Here is a 20,946-nt window from a genome sequence, read left to right on the forward strand (position 1 = left end):
TACACATTACAAATCGAAAACACAGTCCTTTAATCTTTTCCACTGGTCATGAAACTTGGACCAACTTTGCTACAGGGACAACAGCTACTAGGACAAGGGGCACTACTGCAGATGTGGAGGCTACAACCACTGGTGCGTCGGCTACCTTTGGCAGTTTAGCACAACTTAGACAGGATTAGGACCAATTGCACCAGACTGACACAGTGCAGATTTTGGCATGCTGCTTATAGTGATACACGGGTTTTATTGGCGCAAGGGCCAGGGATGGCCAGAGGATGACCCAATCTTGCACAGTGTTTCTCTGCCCTTTTTTTCTGATCCTCGGCTAACGTTAGCCGGGACATGCTACATATACAAGAAAGGGTGCTCCAGCGATCGCCCGCCTGTGCAATGCTCTCTCTCAGCGGTTGATTTCACGAAGTTTGACAGCTCCTCTTGCCCGTCCCTCTGTAGCAGGAATGACACTGCTGCACACAACAGGTCTATGGCCTTGCTCTTCAAGCTCCTGAGGACCTCTTGAGATACTTTGCACGAGCTAAAAGGCCGAAAAGACATGTAAAGCCACCACAGGAATCACGCAGCAAACACACCACCAAGCTGCTGCACCACCTGCCCCCTCAAGGTGCCACTATGCGGCCACTGTTGGCAGCGTACGAAGTTCTCCCACAGAGTGTTGGAGAAGTTCTGTGACCAGTGAAAAAGTATCAAAGTACTTTACTGAAACCAGAAGTACCGGCATCCACAATGTGTGCAATTTAACCTAAGATATTTCTACGCATAGGTATTGTTTTAGTAAATTTAGGTTTAGGATAGGAGTTGACTGACAACAGGGTTCGATGGGGACCGCCAACAGGTCTGAATAATTGGGAGTCCAAATCGAATTTGCCCAAAAATAAGCGACCTTATTCCACAAGTGCCCAAAAAAAGTGTGCCGTCTTCTTGGTTCATCACTTTTGAAGATACCTTCAATTTCCCGTGACCATAGTGCAAAATGCATTGCCACTTTCGAAACTATTTTCTCTGAAAAAAGATGCGTGCTATATTCGGGTAACTACTAGTACGAAATCGTGGTAATGATTGAATTTAGGGAAAGTAGTCATACCCTGCTATACCACAGTCGAACCCGGATATATCGAACCCGCATATACCGTATTTACTCGCATAATGATCACACTCGTGTAATGATTGCACCCCTGAATTTTGTCGTAAATATTCAATATTTTTTCTTTCCCGTGTAATGATCGCACCCCGAACTTGTTCGGCGTGTTCGGCTTGCTCCGCCGGCCGCCATTTTTGTGTTGTTGTCCCACAGTTACAGCGGAAGCCGCTTGTTTGTTGACCTGTTGTCATCCTGCAGCAAACTTGAGTTGAGAAAAAAAAAAACAAAAATCTTTTCGTGGGAAATTTTACCCGTGTAATGATTGCACCCCTGAATTTGCATCATTCTTTTGACAAAGAAGTACGATCATTATGAGAGTAAATGCTGTAACTAATTATTGGGTAGAACAAACAGCTGTAATATCACCTCGCACGTTTTGTATAATAATGTAATTTTATACATAGAATTACCTATACTAAACTTTCTTGTGATCCCCTTCAGTTTTGACATATCTGGGTTTGACTATATAAACGCACACATACAGATGCAGTCCGCATCAGTGATGTTAAAATGAAAATTAGGTGATACAACATTAAGCCATCACTTGAAGGCTGCTCTAGTAACATTCAGTGGTGCTAAGTGTAGATTTTTTATGGCCACTTACATTAGGACTTGGCAGCTTCCTTGGCTACTTAGGGAACTTTGGGACCTGCCAACCATATGAGCCTGAGATACAATTACGGGAAGACATTCAGCTACTCGTTTGACCACTGCTGTATAGAATGGAACAAGGCCACAGGGAGGAACTTAACAACTGGGAACTGCAAAGTTCGTTTAGGAGGAATGCAGGAGTGAAGGGCTTCCGAGTCAATTTTGCAGCCTGGGAGTTCTTTAATATGCACAGCACACGAGGGCTTTCACATTCCCACTTCAATCAGTATGTGGTCACGGTGGCCTAAAATTGAAACCAGCAAAATATCATAGACCGCCATATGAGGTCACAGGCATAAACCAGACAGGCCAACAACACCCACCTTGGCAATGATCTTCGGCATCTTGTAGCGGTAGAACTGGTCCGTCAGGCTCCGGTTGACGTTGACGCTCCCCATGGTGTTGGTTTGTGGAGGATCAAATGAGTGCCTCTCAATAGACGGCAAAAGCAGGAACCGAAGACGACGCTCAAAGCCTCAGTGACGACACTTAACCTCTGACAACCGGCGGCTGTACGGCGACACCTAATGGTCAGAGATTGGGACAGGGCAGCAGACTCCGCAGAGAGGGGGAGGGGGAGTCGGCGAGGACACCCACGACGACGACGAGAAGGGGCAGCGAATGTGAGCTAGGGGCCCCGAAGTAGGTCGAGGCGGCGATGTCGAGGGAGGGAGGATAGGGAGACAGGGTTGCACGACCGGGCAGACAGGGTTGCTGTCACACGACACGAGTCAACAATGACTCGCGACCACGCAGGAGATGAAGAGGGGACACACGTGGCGACACGGCCGACCCTTTGGCGCAGAGGCGGCAGTTTGGATGAGGAGGGAGACTAGACGGGACAGAGCTCGGCTTCGGTGGGAAAGTTCAGATGAACAAGGAGGAAGAGCGAGAGTTAAGTGTTGAGAAAGAGAGAGAGAGAGAAAAGACAAGTCAGGACTGGAACGGCTGCAATCTTTGGCGGGGTTTATCCGGGGACAGTCTGGGGACGCAACAGGATACAACAGGGAAACAGCAGTTCGAGGGAAGGCAGCACGATGCAGTACATGATGCAGAAAGCAGGGTAGGAAGAGGAGGAAAGAAAAAGAAAACAGAAGTTAGACATTCATCCAAAGAAACACAAAAGCAAATGTAAAGTCAAGTTGCAATGGCAGACGGTGCTTCTGAAGCAGTTAATACAATCGAATCTCATTATAACAGAGCCACATCCATCACGAGGATACCTTCGTTATATCAGATAGTCATTACAGTAAAACCATGTTAATTCAGATTTCACAGGAACAAAAAAAGAAAAAAAGAATGGCCGAATGATAATGTAAAATTATCGAGGTTATCAAGAAAACAAATGCTTGCAATGCCAATCTGCCTACTGAGTAAATTCGCAGCCCTTGCTTTTACTTCACATGAAGTCAGTGCAGAAGCAGCGATTCTCGTCATGTTGCGAGTGATTAGCGCTCGCAGCGGTGAAGGCCTCGCGACTTCCTGCAGCACACACCCTGACCCGAGACAAACTACCAGGCGCACAGACACATTTTTTTGCCAGTAAGCTGGTCACCAACACATCATCCGTCCATCGCGACATAGCTGGCGCTCTTCATCCTCGACGACTTCCGTCGTGTTTGCGACATCGGGCTTGCAGCCATTGCACTGAGCCATGACGTAAACTACCGTTTGCCATTACCACTACCAACCCGATCGTGAACAGAGACCATGCAATTCCGACGAAGGCACGCGGGTGACGCGTGCACCGAGCCAAAATGAAACTGTCGATAGCCGAAAGCACTGCTGAAGAAAGCGCGGCCGCTATCGACGCAATTATGGACGGGCACTATGCAACTCTGAAGGCAAGGGGTCGGCGCGGTGTTGGTGCGTGTCAGTAAACTCAATAAAAGCGATAAAGGCACCAATAAACGTGAAGCGTTCTGCCATTTGTGCTCGAGTTCCACTCGAGACTATGCGATGCGCACTCTGCCAATTCGTTTTGGTTGGACGAAAGTGGCATTTCTGCTGTATTCAGCCACACATTTGCGGCGCTCAGTTCAAAGAATTGTCTGAATTAACCTGTGTGCAGTCAAATATGCTCGAATTAATGAGAGCATTCCCATTAGGTAATGCCTATGCCTGCCGGGACGGGTCCGAATTGTCCAAATTAAAGAGGGTCAAATTAAGATTTTACTGTGTAGAGGCTTCACTGTACAGGAACTTTTTAACTTAGTGTACGGGGTGGAAGCATTAGACAGCAGATGGCTGATGTCATCACATTACGAATGTTAAAGTGACATTTCAGATAGTGGCAATCATTGAGGCTAGTGTAAACTATTTATCACTAATAAGTTATCACATTAAAAAAAAAAGGAAGTTAAATACCTTCAATTTGGCGAACTTGAGGGAAACATTCTTTACTGCCAAGAGAGGCCCAGATTCACTAGAGTACCTCATTATTAATATTGTTAACAGTATCACAGCTACAGCTTCCGCACAAGTGAAATTCAAGCTTTAGAATTTGACCAGCCATGCTTGCCGGCCTTTTCTTGACTGACATGAAGAAGCTAGCGGATTTGCAGGTGATGCACAACTGTTCACGTTGCCTAGTTTCAGCTAGGTGTTTGCATTCCACGCGAAGTAGTATGAATTTCGATACTCCTAGGAAACAAACCTCCGCAGCCACAAACAGCAGACACGAGCAGCAGCTGAACGTTTAAAACATCAGTGGCTGTGGGTGTGAGATTTCAGACTAACAAGCTTCTACAAGTGAATGAAGAGATTAATTTCAGAAATGCCTAACACTCCAAATTGGTTAAACTAAGTCTTAATGGAAAGCGTGGCAAGACATTTATAAATGAAAAAAGAAAGATGCTTCAGTCACAAGAACTATGTTCTCTGGCAGAATGATGTTCAAAACTGGCAGTTTTGCTCGCGGCATGGAGAGCGAGAGCAAGGTTTCGCGTTGCGCTTGGACCCCTCGGATAGTCTCAACATATACGCAGGTGCAACGCAGCACCCATGGCAAATCCTGCTGAAGGAAGATCGCCCTTGCAGATACCAGGCGTTTCATAACATTGGCTTGATGAAGAGTGTCGCCAGTGGTGTGTTGAAGGTGTCGCACCTAGACTGTGCACGACGTGAGACCAATGAGAAACTGTTGGCATTCTTAGAATGCACCTAGCATCTCAACTGGCTTGCATGTGAGAGGTTCTCGAGGGGTGTTCTAGTTTGTGTGCGGCCTAATGGTCAGAGTACCGGGCTTCTGTGCCATGACTGAATCAGGCTGTCGGACATTTCTATTTGTGTTTATGTGTAACACACACACACACACACGCACACACACACTTACATAAACAGCATCTGGAACATCACGACAATGCCAACAATTCACCTACAGTGTCTATATACAGTCGAACCTCATTGATACGTTCCCATTATGTACGCTTTCCCGGTACCAACGTTTGCAAATGAGAACAAAAAAAGTGATCCAGTAGAGTTATGCTCCTTTTTTACTGGTTCCTATATTCCCGGAAAACCCAATTTTTCTGCACAAACGTTCAGTACGTTGACAAACTGTGATATGTTTTCCGGCTGCTAGACCCCATGTAACGATGAAAACGCGCGAGGCGCGTGCGACCGAGAATAGTATATAGCTTCACCGCAATACTTGCCCGCCCGTTTCATGTGAAAACGACGGCACGCACTCAGGTTCTGACTTCGGTACCAGAAAATCTTGTCAGGGGTCATTGCACACAGCAGTAACAGCCATCACTGCCAATACTATTGCGATAAGCACCTTCGCCTATTTGTTCCACAGCGCGTGGTGCCGTCGCAAGCGTAGTGCACGCTTTTAATAGGCGATAACCAAAACGCGCTGCGGTTCGCTGCTGCAGACTGCTATCGATCGCATACATTTTCCGGCCGCTAGACCCCGTGTGAACAAGAAAAGGCACAAGGATCAAAAACTGTATACGGCCGCCCATCTCATGTGACGATGGCGCGTGCAGTTTGTTATTCAGGTACCAGCAAATCTCTGCCCGGGTCATCACACGCCGCATTCACAGCTATCGCTGCCAAAACTATTGCAATAAGCATCTTTGCCTATCTGTTTCACAGCACGTGGTGTACAATGCCATTGGTAGCGTACTGCAATGGCGTGCGCTAAAATCATCCGCTAGCTGCTAACTAGCATGCATGCAAACGAGCATGGAAGGGCAACATACAAACTCACCTAATTATTCCGTGGTAGGATATGAAGGTTAACTGTTAATTGCATTACAAAGTGTGTTTGTTCTCCTGAAAAAGAAAAAGACCAAAGGTTTGCTTAGAAAAACAGTGCCCTGAGCAACAGTGCACAGTGAAGCTTTAATGTACAGTACGTTCCTCCTTTAAACGTTTTTTTTTTTTTAAGTCGACTCGTAAAAGTAACATTTAACCAGCAATAAATTGAATGTAACTACAACAGTTCTTCAACTGAAGTATGTTGCCAGAAAGTGGCTCATATGATAGATTAGGCCAGATATCCGTGCATTAAAAATAGTTCTACAAACCATCACTGCACATTGCAGCTCTTTGTCAATCCCCAGAGTTCCTACAATACACGCTACAGTTAAAACCAACTGATGACTACAGTTTGCATACATGACAACCAGGAAATTGATTGAACAAAAATGTTTCATGGCACACTAAACGCTGTCCATCAAGTACGCTTCACTGAACAGGTACTGTACATGCACAAGTAAGTGTGGGGAATTTCGACAACCCAAAGAATATCTTATAACTTTTGACAGTGTCATGTTTCAGTGACATGTACATGGTGTCACAGCTAACAGGAAGTTAAAAAAAAGAAAGAAGGGAAATGGAAAAGAAGGAGAAGCCTTCAGTGCAGAATAGGTTATTAAGCTGCCATGGCAGATAAGCAAGAGCCGGGAAAACCACAGCTTTCAACTTGTCCTCTTAAAATTTCACTTTCCATTACGATACTGAGATGGGAATTAGGTCAGATTAATTCTTTTTTAAAGTCTTTATTCTTCAATGTATGGAGCCGAAAACTTGCAGCAATGTAACTGTGCCTACTTCTAGCCTGATTCTCCATTGATGAAATGTTCTGCTTGTTATGGTTCCGTTCCTAGACAAGCACACTGCTGCATTCTTTGGGCGTCCACGCAGTCAAAACAAACGGGCCCGTGCGCTTGCCCTGTCTCACCTGTCTTCTCGTTTAGCGTGAAGACGGCCAGTGGTGGTGGTCAGGGTCCCCCGGAAATGCATAAACCTGTCCGGCTCAAGGGTGCAGCTGCTAGGCTCTATCTGTTGCCGGTAGTTTGCTGGATTGCCTCGTCCCAAGAATTCTGAAAAGGGGGGGGGGGGGGGGGGGGGCACATCATTGTGAGCACACTAGTACACACGACTGTGAGGCGTTACACTCAAGTCATCAGAAGCCGATATGAAGTTGAAAACAACCTCTCAGTGGAGCTTAGATATGACTACACAGCCAGGGAACACACGGATACAGCATGCAAAGAAATAATGCAGATGCAACGCACACGTTACGATCCACGCGGAGTAGTTGTATTTTACACAACTAAACGCAACACTTTCAATCGAGTTTATTTTAACCCTATGCAATGTGTAATCTTATGCAATGATTAACTTTATGCGGCACACTATACGTGAGCTTATGCTGGAATGCAAACACCAAAGCAGGCGGATGCACAGAGCGAACATCGATGCAACAATGTTACAAGGACGCTTGCGTAAGGAAGAATGGTAATAAGACGTGACGAGACGTCTGAATACGTTCAAGTATTCTACAATCACGGCGGCAGTAGTATGGGCTCAGTGGAACATACACAGTGGCCCAAGAATGGGGTGGCCCAAATCTGAAACTGAGGAAAATGAAAGACTGCATTGAATATCATGCATTATTTCATTAAGAGGTCTCCAGAGATGGAGCTGCCCAAAGTTATCTTGGAAAAATTTTTGGAGCAAGTAAAATTGCATTTTGGAGCAATTTGGAGCAGACAAAATTTCATTTTGAAGCAGGCGAATTTTGGTGGAACGACGGAATATGGCAGCGCACCTAGAAACCGTGACTAAACAGAGACTAAATCAACACGAACCACATAGCATAAGCCCACTTTGTAGCTATAGCGTACAACAGTTGGTCTGGCACGGTGCGAGCTTTCGTGTTAGGCCGAAAACATTGGTGGCACTACAATCAAACTATATATTCTCGCGCCGAAGCTCACGATGATAGCGGAAAATGCTCTCACATTATGCGGTCCAATTGACACGGTAAAATAATTTCTGGGTGAGCATATGTCAACGCAGACCTAGAGAGCTGCAATCAACCCTAGGCTGGTGTAACATAATAATAATTTATTTCTGCCTCAAGAAATACACACACGGGAGCTGCAGAAAAAGCTGTCATAAACAGCTTGCCTGAGCCGCAGCCCTGAATACAAAGCAACAGCGACAATGCAATTCATCGCACATGAGACAACTTCATGTTTAAATTAAAATAATGCAGTAGCAAAAACATAAGACCAAACAAATCTGCACTTTGGTGGGCACAGGCAAAGTCACTTCATCAGAAGCATGATTACACATATTTAAGACCACCATCAAATATGTGTTAATGGCCCGAATGAAAAAATATTGAAAACAATATAAATAAGACAACGAAAACATCCTACATGAAGCTTAACTATATCCAAATATTAGTGGTACATTCTTCTTATACATATGATTTATACATGGAGGGAATTTCTCGCTGGGTACAGGTAAACAAGTTAGCAGATTTGTATGCATTGAGAAGAGAAGGAAGTGTATGGTGGAGGCGCTCTTTCCCAGTATTGGTGCGTGCTGTTGGCACCAACCAGTTTTCAGGGTGTCTGAAAGGGTACTTTTTATTTTCTTGCAAGTTTGCGAAATGCCGAATAAGATTTATATTTTCTATTTCTATTTCAAGACAAACGCTCAGCCAATACTGATAAAGATATAAAATTTTGACTACCAGTTTTAAGAAAAATGCGGTTGGTGGTTGTTCTATAGCTTGCATTAAAGGGACACTAAAGTGAAAAATGATTTCTTCTGCATCAGTAAATTACCTTTCTACAACACCAAAAAACACCACTCTTACAACGATAAGATGTTTGGTAAGCCAGAAAAAGCGCAAGAATGAAATACGGGTAGCGACGCCTACTGAAGTCCCCGCACCTGGTGGCTGTGACGTCATCGATTTTTATGGCATCTTCTAGCGCCTACTAATTATATATAGCGGTACAGACTGACTACATTGTATTCTAAAGGAACCAAATATTAAACATGGCAAGTTTCGGGACCCTTTACTCAGCCAACGCGGCCCAAATGCGAAAACATACTTTGGAATCCCTGACGTCACGCTGACGTACTGGCGCTGGGGTTTCGGCGCGAAATTCAAACACTAGTACTCGGACCTTCATTTTCTCATCTAATAATCAAACTATTTTTTTACATGACTGCCTGCATGGTTCTGAAACAATGCTTCATTAGTCCAAACTGATTGTTTCACTTTAGTGTCCCTTTAACGACATTACGAAGAAATTTTTGCAAAATATACATTCCCTGTAGAGAAGACATCATTGCAGTGCCCTATACTGGCTGGCAATAGTTAAAATGTAAGAATAATGAGTTGTAAACAAGCAGTTTAATCAGCTTAGGAAGAATATATCTAATGCAGCCAATTTGGTCTACATTAGCTGCCCATGACACAGTTGAAGGAAATACTACCCAGACAATTAAAATGATCAACTATTTCTATTTGTTTGGAGTTAAATCAGTTCGCGAATATTGATTCCGGAGAAAAAAAGAAATGCTTGCATCATCTGAATAGATTATGAATCTAGCATTTGGGTTAATGTTTACAATGTCATCAAAGGGCCCCTCATCAGGTCTCATAGCAAATTTTGGTTATACGCTGGAAGTCGTTACGTGTCCTCTAGGGAGTGTTCTGTCGCAAAAATTTTTCAAATCGGCTCATTAATAGCAGACAGAAATATTTCAGTGCCGCAAACCCATGATTTCAGCAGGCGGGCTCCACTACCAAGCAAGACGCTCTCACCACTCGTCCCGTCTAGGCTTTGCAAGCGAAATTCCTTCCCTGCGCTCTCCCATACCGGACCTCAAGGCTTGCACGACGCATACATCACAGGCCCCGCCTTCATATTTTTTTGGCGCTACGCACTTAATGGCGTCGCGCAAGCTGTTGTCTCGTTCGTGCAGCGCAAGATTTTGCGCGCTGTGCACAAGGAAACATGACTAGCGGTATAATTCTGTGCTACACGAATACTGAGGCAGAACAAACGAATTGCAGAGCATGATACGCGCTGGAACATGGCAGAAAACTGCATAGTTTAGGTACTTGCGCACGTGACCGCACGACCGTGGGAACAAGCAGACAAAGCGGAAATTCATCTCTCTTGCTTCGGAAGTAAAACAAAAAACACACAGACAATCGGTTTGTATGTTTTATTATTTCTCTAAACTTCAATTCGTCAATTCAAGCACCAGATTGCGCAGATAACCAATGTCATCTTGAATAATTCTTGATGTCACATGTCACCACGAGCGATGTCACACCAGTACGTAGGTGCAGGCACACGAGTACGTCATCGACCGGCTTGGAGGACGGTGGCCGCGAGGAGAAGGAAAAATGTCCTTTGGATTGAAATTTCACATCTTTCCATGGCACATGGCAATGTAATACTTTGCAGACACGATCGTTATCATGCAATGTATGCTCTGCGCTTGTCAGCTCAAAATTGCTAGACCTGGTGAGGGGCCGCCCTTTAGGGTAAATGTTGAAAAGCAGTCACCCTAATATACTGCCTTGTGGGACACTAGAATAAATGTTTTATTTCTGCGCAAGTATTACATATATTGACAGTTTGTTTCCTTTTAGACAAGTGAGGAGGAATGAACTTTTATTGTACAACCAGCACTTTATGATGGCCGGGCCTAAGCCTCCCATGAAGGGACGTCGAGGGCTTGCCTCGCCGCCGTCTCGCGGGCGTGCTGGGTCGCCCAGGTTTGGTCGTCGAGGGCGGAGCTCCGCAGAGCCTCATGCAACCTTGACGAGAGAGTCGTGGTGTTAGTCTGTGTGTACTGTGCTGCGCACTCCCACAACATATGTGGAAGCGTAGCCGGGTGAATGACACAGCATCGGCAGTTGGGGTTAGTGTAGACGTCTGGAAATATAAGGTGGAGGCGGGCGGGTGAAGGGTACGTGTTTGTAGCAGACGCAGGGTGGTGGCCTGCGCCCGGCTGAACTTAGACAAGTGAGATTATTAATTTTTCATCCGGCCCTCGGATTCTGTAGTACCATAGCTTCTGCGGAAGTAGTTCATGATTAACAAGATCAAAGACTTTTGATAAGTCGACAAATATTCCCATCACAAAAGCTCAGTTTTCATATTGTGACAGAATATATTTTTGTTCTAAAAGCACCAGTTCAGCAGATCTGTTTTTTCCGGAATATGAATTGACATGGGGTGAGCAAATTGTGTTTATCTATAAACTTAATAAATCTAGAATGCAAAATTTTCTCTAATGCTTCGGAGAAGACACCGGACACAGGTCTATAATTGCCTAAATCATTGCCATCTCCCTTTTTAAATAGAACGATTACTTTTGCAATGTGCATTTTTTTCTGGAAATAGAAAAGAAGGTTCAAAATATCCGTGATTGTTGGTGCTAATATCTGCAACACATTTTACAGGCTTTATCTGAATGTTGTCAATGTCTTGACATTTTTTAGGCTGAGTATAATTGTTAGTATTCCATTCGTCGTCAGAGGATCTAGTTAGGTGGGGTTTAATGGCGCAAAAGCGGCCAAGGCTATGCTGCGCCAAACACGAGGTGTTTTAAAATCCAGTTTATGAATGAAAAAGCTGTGTTAATAATCTATATTTTATGTAAAACTCCAGTGTCTTCTAGAAATTTACGGACGTCACATAATGGAACTAGCAGATCATCACCTAAAATTAGAGCAGGGTGTAAAGGTATGTGTAGTTGATATAATTTGTGCAAAAGTGTTCATTTGTGTGTTTCAATCTGCGTACATGTGAGTAATATATGCGTAACCGTTAGTGGCTGTTGACATTTCTCGCATGTTGGTGTGTCTTCTTGCGTAAGCAATTGTGTGTGAGGTGTGTGTGCCCAATGCGTAGTCACCATAAAACTACTTCGATGAACCGCTCCTGATGATAACATGACTTCCATTCGCCAACTATGGGTTTCGTGAGATGTAGCTTGTTGTCGGCACAATGGTACCATTCGCGTTGCCATTTTGCCATTAAGGCTTTTCTAATTGCACGGATGCTATCATTATATGCTAGTGTCGTGTTTGTAGTGTCTTTGTGCGCTGCCATCAATGCACATCTATCAGCTGCTTCGTTACCCGGTATCCCAACATGGCTTGGGACCCAGCAGAAACGAATTGACCTCCCGTATTCGTTAAAAGCCACAAGGTTTAAAAAGTCTCCAATAAGGGGTTCACATTCAGATTTCAGATGTAGAGCCTTCAGTGTGCTTAAAGAATCTGTGTATATGACTGCATTTTTGTGCTTATCAGCGATAATCTGTTTAAGAACAACACATATAGCGAAAACTTCGGCCGTAAAAACAGAGGCGTGTTGTGGCAAGCGAATACTTTTTTCCCAATTTCCCGTTACGACCCCCACACCCACGTATTCTTTCGTTTTAGAGCCATCAGTATAATATTGCATGTTATTTTGATATTTGTACTGAAGAGCACGAAATTCTTGTGTGATGTGTTCGTGTGGGGTGTCTTTCTTCTTTAAATGTGTTAATGTCCAGTCACACAACGGTTGAAAGTCATGCCACGGGGGCAAACGCTTTGGCTTTCTGGCAACCTGGAGGACTTCGCAAGGAATGTCATAATCCCAAACATATTCCTCCTATCGCAGGACAAGCGGTTTAACCATGTTCGGTTTATTTGTATAGTGTAGGCGCGAGTTGCATTGTGTGAGGATGTTGTAGCAAATGTGTTGCGGTGATGACTGAATTCTGAATACGTAAGAGAAAGTGAGTAATGATCTGCGGTGCTGTAATGAGGGTTCCTTACACTCAACGTATAAACTTTGAATCAGTGACGCTCTGTAGGCACCACTGGCCGTCAGAGGATCTAGAAATATTGCATTATTATGAGAGCTTGTGTACTTGTACGCTTCCGATGACAATCCATCCATTTTTATTCTTGTCAAAGAATCATCGAAAGCATTTGGCAGCTCAGTTCATGTTAGCTCTTTGCCATCAATATCTAAATTGCGCACATGACTCTGACTGGTTACGATGCAGCAATGAGCTTACACAAGTCCAAATCACACCATGGTAGCCCTCCTTCACGTCTAGACATGTGGAGCAGTATTCCATTAGAGCTGATCGCAGTTTCTTTGTTAAACTAGTTAGAAACTTTAAACAAATGCAGATTGCCAGCCGCACGTGTCATTAGAAACCTTCTGTACAGCTTTTCATACTTAATTTCATTCCGCAATTCAGGTGTGACTTTTTCAGTGACCTTAGTGTTGCCAATTTCACCTACTTCAGGGAACTTGTCTGCAAAAACTCAAAGTACCTCCCTTGCCTCTTTACAACATGTGAAGACTCCCAGTGGTAGTTGCCGGGACTCACAACTGGAACATTTTCGTGAACACTATATTTCGTAAAACCCGATGTAACATCCAGAAGATCTTAAAATGAGCCCGAATTCAAACTTTACGTAAACTTCTGGTAGTTGGCAGGCATGTAATACCCAGCAAACAGTGAAAATTGTACTTTCTTGCGCTGTTTTCCTTTTTTGCAAGTCGACCAAGTCAACCCAACAAACCACAGACTCATTACTGGCCAAATGAAACTCGAGAGCAGCCTGGCTTACAATGAAACAGGAGTCAGCAGCGCATGGCTTCGGATAGAAGCAGATGGGCTTCCTGCCAGACATCACTGCGATCCATCCTCCAATTCCGAACAGCATGTCTCGGATGTCCTCTCACACGGGATGAATGGAAAACCATCGCGAGACTGTCGAGCCAACCGGCAGAGTATGTGCCATATGCATGCATGAATGGGGCAGAAACAATGTTTCCCTGAGCACGTCTCGCTATGAAGGCAGCATCCATTGTTGCAACGGGAGAAACATCTCTGCATTACGAAGCCGTGTAGGAAGTGCTCTGTTCTCTGCATTCTATTCTGGAATTGCTCGCTGCATTTTCAGCACGAAGCGCTACTTCCCGTGCGAATGGTCTCCGCGAAAGACAAACTTGTGGAATGGTGAAAACAACCTGGAGTGCACAAACACTCAAATGTCTAACAGAATTTACTACCCTGCTATTCAATTCTGCTTCTAAACAGAAAGCTACTGGTTGACTGAAGTCAAATCTAATCACTGGTTCAAGGTATATCTTCCACACCAAACGTGTTTTCACACAATCTAGTCTGACACCAAGATTATACAGACAAGTGGACAGCAAACAGAGTCATTATTTTCTTCCTGAATTGTAAAGCAGTCAAACGGAAATATAAAGCTGTGATCAAGTCAGCTCAATTATACAAATGAAGCATCTGGTCAGTGTACCTGCACACTACACTAACGAATATGATTTCACACAGCTGCACTTGCATTCAATTAAGCTGGGAAATGACCACTCACACACCCATGAAGGTAAATGAAACAACTGACATTGGACTATGCAGCACTGTGCATTCCATTCAAAGATGTACGCTGAATCTGTAAATTAATCGCTGTTCAACACACTTGCCTACGAGCGTGCAGTGTCGAAGACAGTGCTTCAAATATTTCCAGTAGCCAAATGAAATTGTATTTTCCAGCAGAAACACTGAATGGTTTTTTGGGCTAAGAGCGCTATGCAAGTAGCATGGAACTGTTTACAAACGGCGATTCATCTAAACACTAAAACTGTGTACATGCACTCAAACAAAACACATTGCAATACATCCCATTGGATAAAATAAAGTTTTACTCCGTGGATGGCCAATGCCAATTCTGAAAACAATTTTGCGACCTAAAATGTTTGAAAGCTCCTCCCGCTGATGAAGACAGTCACACTTTATCTGCCAACAAAATTCTTGGCATAACTTTTTCGTGCACCGGCACATCGTTCCTGTCAGAACTTCCAAATACGTAACGCGTCTCTTGGATGTTAGCTGCAATGTCGTCTGGTATTGAGTCGTGCCAATTGATCATGTTGCAAGTATTGGCTAAAATATTGAGCATATAATGTGCTCGCTGATTTACCATCAATTCCACATGACAATCTTGCCTGGCAGTTCACTGCCAAAGTGACACTCTCTCACTGTCACTAAATTTGTCCGCCTGACTAAAGTATAATATTGCTTGCTATTTGCATGCTGCAACATGTCCTATTCTCCAATATTACAGGAGACTCGCGCCTCGGTAAGTCAAGTGCTAAGACCTCTTTGGCGATGGGGAAACTGGCAGTTTCCAAAAAAATATAAGCGTTCGTGTGAATGTAAGATTATGGTATGAATTTTTAGCTGTTTCCTTACATATGCATGTAATGCTTTGCAAATAGAAGTGTTCCCCCCATGATCTGAGAGGCCTTTATTCCGTCCAGGTCGGCCTCAATTGGAATTGAAAGTGCTAAGTGCGACAGCAGTATAACAACATTTAAATAGCACTTCGGCAGACTGTGCGTTCACCAGGACATGGCCTCCAAGTTAAAAAAGCACTTTGCAGGCACTACCAGATCTCCCAAGTCATGCAAAAAAAAAAAAAAAAGAAGTGCTAGTTCTTGGCATTCAAGGTCCCTCTCAATTTCCAGTAATCAATAATGGCAACGACCCTTTATAAAGTTCTGGTATTAAGACATCTTTCAATGAGGTTTCTGCGACACATCCACACATATATGCGCTATCTGGAATTTTTTTTTTTTTTTACCGCGAGGGACTGAAAGTTGGCTGCAGCCGCTTGTTAAAGAATAGCCACTGTGACTGCCTATGAAAATTTCCAAGGCAGCCGCCGACACATCCATCAAGCGCGAAAGAGCCTTTCCCCACTGTTGTTTGACAGCTGAGGAGTGGAAGGTCATTAAAAAATGCCAGCACAAAGGTACGCGAGGCCTACACGAGACAGCAGAGTGGAAGGTCAGTAAAAAATGCCAGCACAAGGGTACACGAGGCCTACACAGCTGGAGGCATTCAGACTCCCTTCACTTTGCCGGCGTCGACAAGTTCGCCCACCACTGGCACTGAAAAAAAGGTCACCCCCCCCAGTCATGCGTGCAATGCAGGCCGTGAACTTGCTTAGGGCATCGACACGCCAATAGTGGCTGCTTTATCACGAATAATTACCTGCACCTGGAGCTGCTATTCCCTCAAGGGAGACATTTGTTGACACCTTTCTAAGCAGGGAAATTGCTATTTGCTAAAGCGGAACTGATAAGACCAAGAAAAAAAAAAAAAGTGGAGAGTCCAATTCAACAGCAGAGCTAAGTGTTAAAAGCTTGCACTCTTGTAACCACGGAAGTGGGCACCAATAAATTTTAGCATGTCTGAAACATACTACCGCTTGTTGAAGAGCGGGTTACCGGAGAGGTGTACAGCCACGACGACGCTGGTAACGGCATCCCACGACGGGGGTTTAACCAGAGAGCACACAAAGCTAATACTGCAGTGGCCTATCGCATTCTGCTGAACTGCTGGCGTAAACACTTTGGTAGTGACAATCATTAATTTGCAGTGCCTTTATGGTTTCCCATTGATGAGAATGCTTGTGCAACAGAAGGTCCCAAACGCAATTAAGTTGGACGAGTCATCGAAAGATGCCGCTATCAGCTTTGCTACTGGTTATGAAATTGATTGTGAAGAATGACTGAGGAATATGGAAGAAAGTATATGGGCTGGGAGTGAGTCGAGGTATTTGTACAGGAAAAACATTGATTCACAGTGGAGGAAAAGAACTAGGAAGCTTACCAGCAAGTATGCGGCCTGTAAAGTGAGCAACCCAGCAACAAAGAACATCAAGCGGAAAGTCAGAGAGGCTGAAATAATCTCATGGGTGGCGGCAATGGAAAAGAAACCTGCCATGAGCAACTACTTAAGAGGAAAAAACGAAATCAGGAAACAAACAATTTATAACTCAGAGGAAAGCTCATTACTTTTCGAAGCGAGGTCGGGATGCTTTAGAACATGTACCTATAAAGCGAGATGTAAGAAGGAAGAAGTAGCATGTGCATGGTGCGGTATAGCTAGGGAAACGATGGATCGTGTTTTATTAGAATGTGAAAATATCTGCCCAGCGGTCGATTTAGTCACCACTGGCCTCCTTGAAGCCCTTGGGTTCAGCGAAGAGGGGGAAAGTAAACATGTGCACATTAGAGATTAGTAAGAGGTGATTGGAAGATTGGTGGAAGAAATGTAGGGGAACAAAAAAATGGAGACGTACAAACACAAAGTTCACAATAGGGAGTCAAAAAATTTGGATATGGAAATTCATGTGTTTCTTTTTCTTTTTTAACCTAGGTAGGACATTAGGTAGCATAATAGCTAGAGCGTGGTGATGCAACCCACCACCCCATTCTAAAGGGGACACTCATAACATCCATCTATCCATCCTGGTGTCCACAGCATTAGTAATTTGTAAACAGCAAGAGGTTTATGGACAAGGTAAAGACCCAAGCTGTTAGCACCATTGTGCTCGCTGCTGCCTAAAGAGCTCGCAAACTTGTCGAGCTAAACGGCATTGACAGCACAGGAACGCTCAACCCAACAATAAAAGAGAACAAACAGGGCTCTCTACGTGTCGTTATAAAAAAAAAAAAGAAAAACTGCACGCTACAGTGTTTCACATGATGACACCTTCGCCATCCCACGTCAGCAAAGACAATGGTTTCGAAAAAAAAATGAAAGAAAGGAGAAAAGATGTGACAACACTGGAGGTGTGCGGCTGCCCATGCAATGGCTGAAAAAAATGCGGAGAGGTGCCTGCTGGTGATAAGATAACGTAGGCACGGCCCAAATATGTGAACAATAGTTACCAAGCCCATACTAAGCTCCTCTAATCTCTTATAACGTAGGCACGGCCCAAATATGTGAACAATAGTTACCAAGCCCATACTAAGCTCCTCTAATCTCTTACCAACAACACAAAAACGAGAAACGCGACGAAAACCTAGGCAACTGTCAAGCGACAGGGAGAGAGACATCTCCATGTGAACCAGACAGGACAGGTGGCGGCGAAAATACCCTGCACGTTTGAGTTTCGTTTAGATTGACAAGGTTAGATTAAACGTAGCACCACGAGACACGCAGCAGTCGAGGCCGCTGGTTTTATTTTTTGACAAGCCTGGATTTTTTTTTTGTTTTTGCAGGCAGCAAAATTACGACAAACCGCGGGCACCGGTGCATTATGCCGGCCGCCGCCGGGAATCGAACCCGCGACCTCGTCCTGATGATTATGCGCGAATTCGACTTTGAAACGGTCTGGCGGAACGTTCCACCACGCTCCTGCGCACCCGTAGGTTCGTATACAACACAAATGCAGCTATATATGTTGACTTCTACTCCACGCTGGCGCTGTCGCGCATCCTGCGGCCGGGCACTAATTCTTTACTCGACGTCACTCTCCTTTCTCTACTTACGAGACACCAACACATTAAATGTCTCTGGCTTACAACCACGCCCTCTCGTAACTCAAAATCTAGGGCCCCACACGTCAACACCACAGCCACCTAGATTGATACAGGGGCGCGTTGACAGACCCTATCGATGGCGACGTGTGAAAGCGATCGCTCGCCTGGTCGACTCAACCAACGCGGAAGTTCCCATAACGTTTCCGAAGACGCGAGTAGCTATCTGTTATACGGATGTCACACGGCGCTCTTTTGATCGGATCGAACTTTTCGGTCGCGATTGGCTTCTTTGCTCATTCTGCGGAAGGGAGCCAATCGCGGTCGAGGATTACGATCCGGATCGGGGTCAGTCGCGATCGAAAGTGGCCGTGTAACACCGGTATTACACGAAGGCGAGCTGGAACGAAAAGCCTACGATACTTCTGCAGGGGCGGCGCGGTGAAAAACAACACGCGCAGGCAACTCCGTCACACGGTCGACGAACGACGCCAGCAAAAGTCGAGACGAAAACAGCTCGGCCCCCGATAAATGTGCCGACGCAGCCGATGAAGGACTGATTAAAATGCTCGAGCGACAAGGCCTCCCCTTCCGCCACCAACCAATGCTGCGACAGAAACCAACGCGGCGCATAGGACAGTTTTGCGGACAAAAAGGGGGAAAATGAAACTAATAAACTGCCGCCCTGGAACGAGAAAAATAAAACAGCACGACACGAATAACAACCATCGGGCCACGTCGGGAGTGCCCCGTTTCCAAACAAGCCTCCCCCTCGATTGTATTCTTTTTTTTTTGTCCTTTCACTCGCAGGCACAACGCTTGGAATCGACGCAGATCCTCCGAGAAATATCTCCGCGGTGGGAAACGAAACGTATTTTTATTTCAAGCTTGCGAGTTCGCATACCGCTGACGCAAGTTACGTTTTTCGGACTGTGTTTACCTTTAACAGCGCAGGCCGAAATCGACCCGACACGACCGTCGCGCACCATCTCTGAATGCGCCCGACTGAGAGCTTGCGCTCCCGTCCGTCACATGTTAGGCCTACGACCTCCGTGCAGAGGCGCGAAGCCCCGCGAATATACGTGCGTGCTGCGACGAGAGGACACCGAACCGCGCGGCGGCAGCTCCCGGTTTCGACATACCCGACACTCGCGGTTTTCGCCCTCGCACACCACGGGTTCAGAACCCGCCCGCCGCCTCCGTGACTTTGGACGCGCGAGCTAACTGCACGCGCGGTGCTCAAAAAAGGAGACGCGAAAACTCGGACACCGCGGCGGACTCGGACGGAGAATTTCTCCCACCGCCTGCGTCGCGCTGACGGGCGCTTTCGCGTCACAGAGATGTGATGACCGAACACGCTCTGTCGTACGCGAGCGACAGCAGACGTCTAGGCCTAACGTATGTTGGGTACACACATACGCAAGGCTCTCGCGTATGTCATTCAAGACCATAAGGAAAAAAAAATCCTCGCGCCGAGAAGAGAGCTCAGCTGTGCCGCGATCGCTTTCGCCGCACATCAGCCAAGCTGGCATATCTCCTCCAGATCCTTCTTGAGCCTGGCGAAACGCTCTCAGCTGTTAAAACCTCCAAACGTGGCAGTCGGCAGCTGCCTGCCGTTTAAAAGGGGAGCGCGAGACAAAACCATAAGGAAAGAATTGCTCACTCACCGATCCACCAAAATAAAGACGTCATATAAAACTGTTGACCAGTGCTGTTGCGTGCTGAGAAACACGGTCGGCGTTCAATCTCCGGAGAAATGGTGGCGACTGAGGTGGACCTCTTCCACCGACGTCTTGTCGAGGCGGCACCAGAAAAAAAAAGAAAAGGGAGGGAAGAGAGAGATGAGAGGAAGCGGCCCCACGTTAGAGAACAGTTGACGAGAAAGGTCGAGAAGGCTAAAACGTCAAGTAATAAATCACGGCCTCCCATTCTTCCCTTTTAGAGGCACGATACGACACACACACACTGCAGTTACCTAGTAGCCTCGCGGCGATGGACCCACTAAACGGCACCGCGCAAGGCCTGGCGTGCTTGACGGCAACGAAACCGACACAACGTCCACGCAACGGCGGGCAAGTAACGAGACACGAGAGAGGCGTAGGCTACCAATGCAGCCAAAACGCCGCGAAAGACGGCCACTTACCCGAATACTGCAAGTCTGCGGCGCAGCAGCGAGCGACCAACGACGCATCTGCAATGGAGCTCGGCCTCACCACGGTTCCCGGATGTCTCTCGTTTCGCCGACAAAAAGAAAGACAAGCGCGCACACGACACAAAAAGAAAATTATTTTCTTGTTCACTAGTTATCTCAGCGCTGGTAAATAAATAATCCTGTCGCCTTAATTATATTATTATAAACGTTTTAGTAGCAATACGAAATATCGAGTGATGGTCCACTCGCAGAGTATTTTTCATATCTTGGCAATTCATAAACCAGCAAAAAAATGTCGGTATGTTTCAATATTACAGTGCTCGTCAATAACGAAG

General features: G+C 45.4%; 1 protein-coding gene across 3 annotated transcripts in view; it reads right to left on the reverse strand.

Annotated features, from left to right (window-relative positions):
- Positions 1-20,710, reverse strand: part of eIF5 (eukaryotic translation initiation factor 5) — a 43,327-nt gene extending 22,617 nt beyond the window's left edge. The window contains exons 1-5 of one of the 3 annotated variants that reach the window (XM_050181625.2): positions 20,603-20,710; positions 20,127-20,251; positions 7,002-7,143; positions 6,027-6,091; positions 2,134-2,792 (exon numbers count right to left, since the gene is read on the reverse strand). In XM_050181625.2, coding sequence (XP_050037582.1) covers positions 2,134-2,208 — 75 coding nt within the window. In that variant the 5' untranslated portion in view covers positions 2,209-2,792; positions 6,027-6,091; positions 7,002-7,143; positions 20,127-20,251; positions 20,603-20,710. Of the gene's footprint in view, positions 1-2,133; positions 2,793-6,026; positions 6,092-7,001; positions 7,144-20,126; positions 20,252-20,434; positions 20,459-20,602 lie in introns of those variants that run through there. The other 2 variants (XM_050181626.3, XM_055072819.1) reach the window with 2 other exon arrangements.
- Between the last annotated feature and the right edge of the window lie 236 nt (positions 20,711-20,946).

Source organism: Dermacentor andersoni, chromosome 7 (genome assembly GCF_023375885.2).
Source record: "Dermacentor andersoni chromosome 7, qqDerAnde1_hic_scaffold, whole genome shotgun sequence".
Taxonomy (NCBI): Eukaryota; Metazoa; Arthropoda; class Arachnida; order Ixodida; family Ixodidae; genus Dermacentor; species Dermacentor andersoni.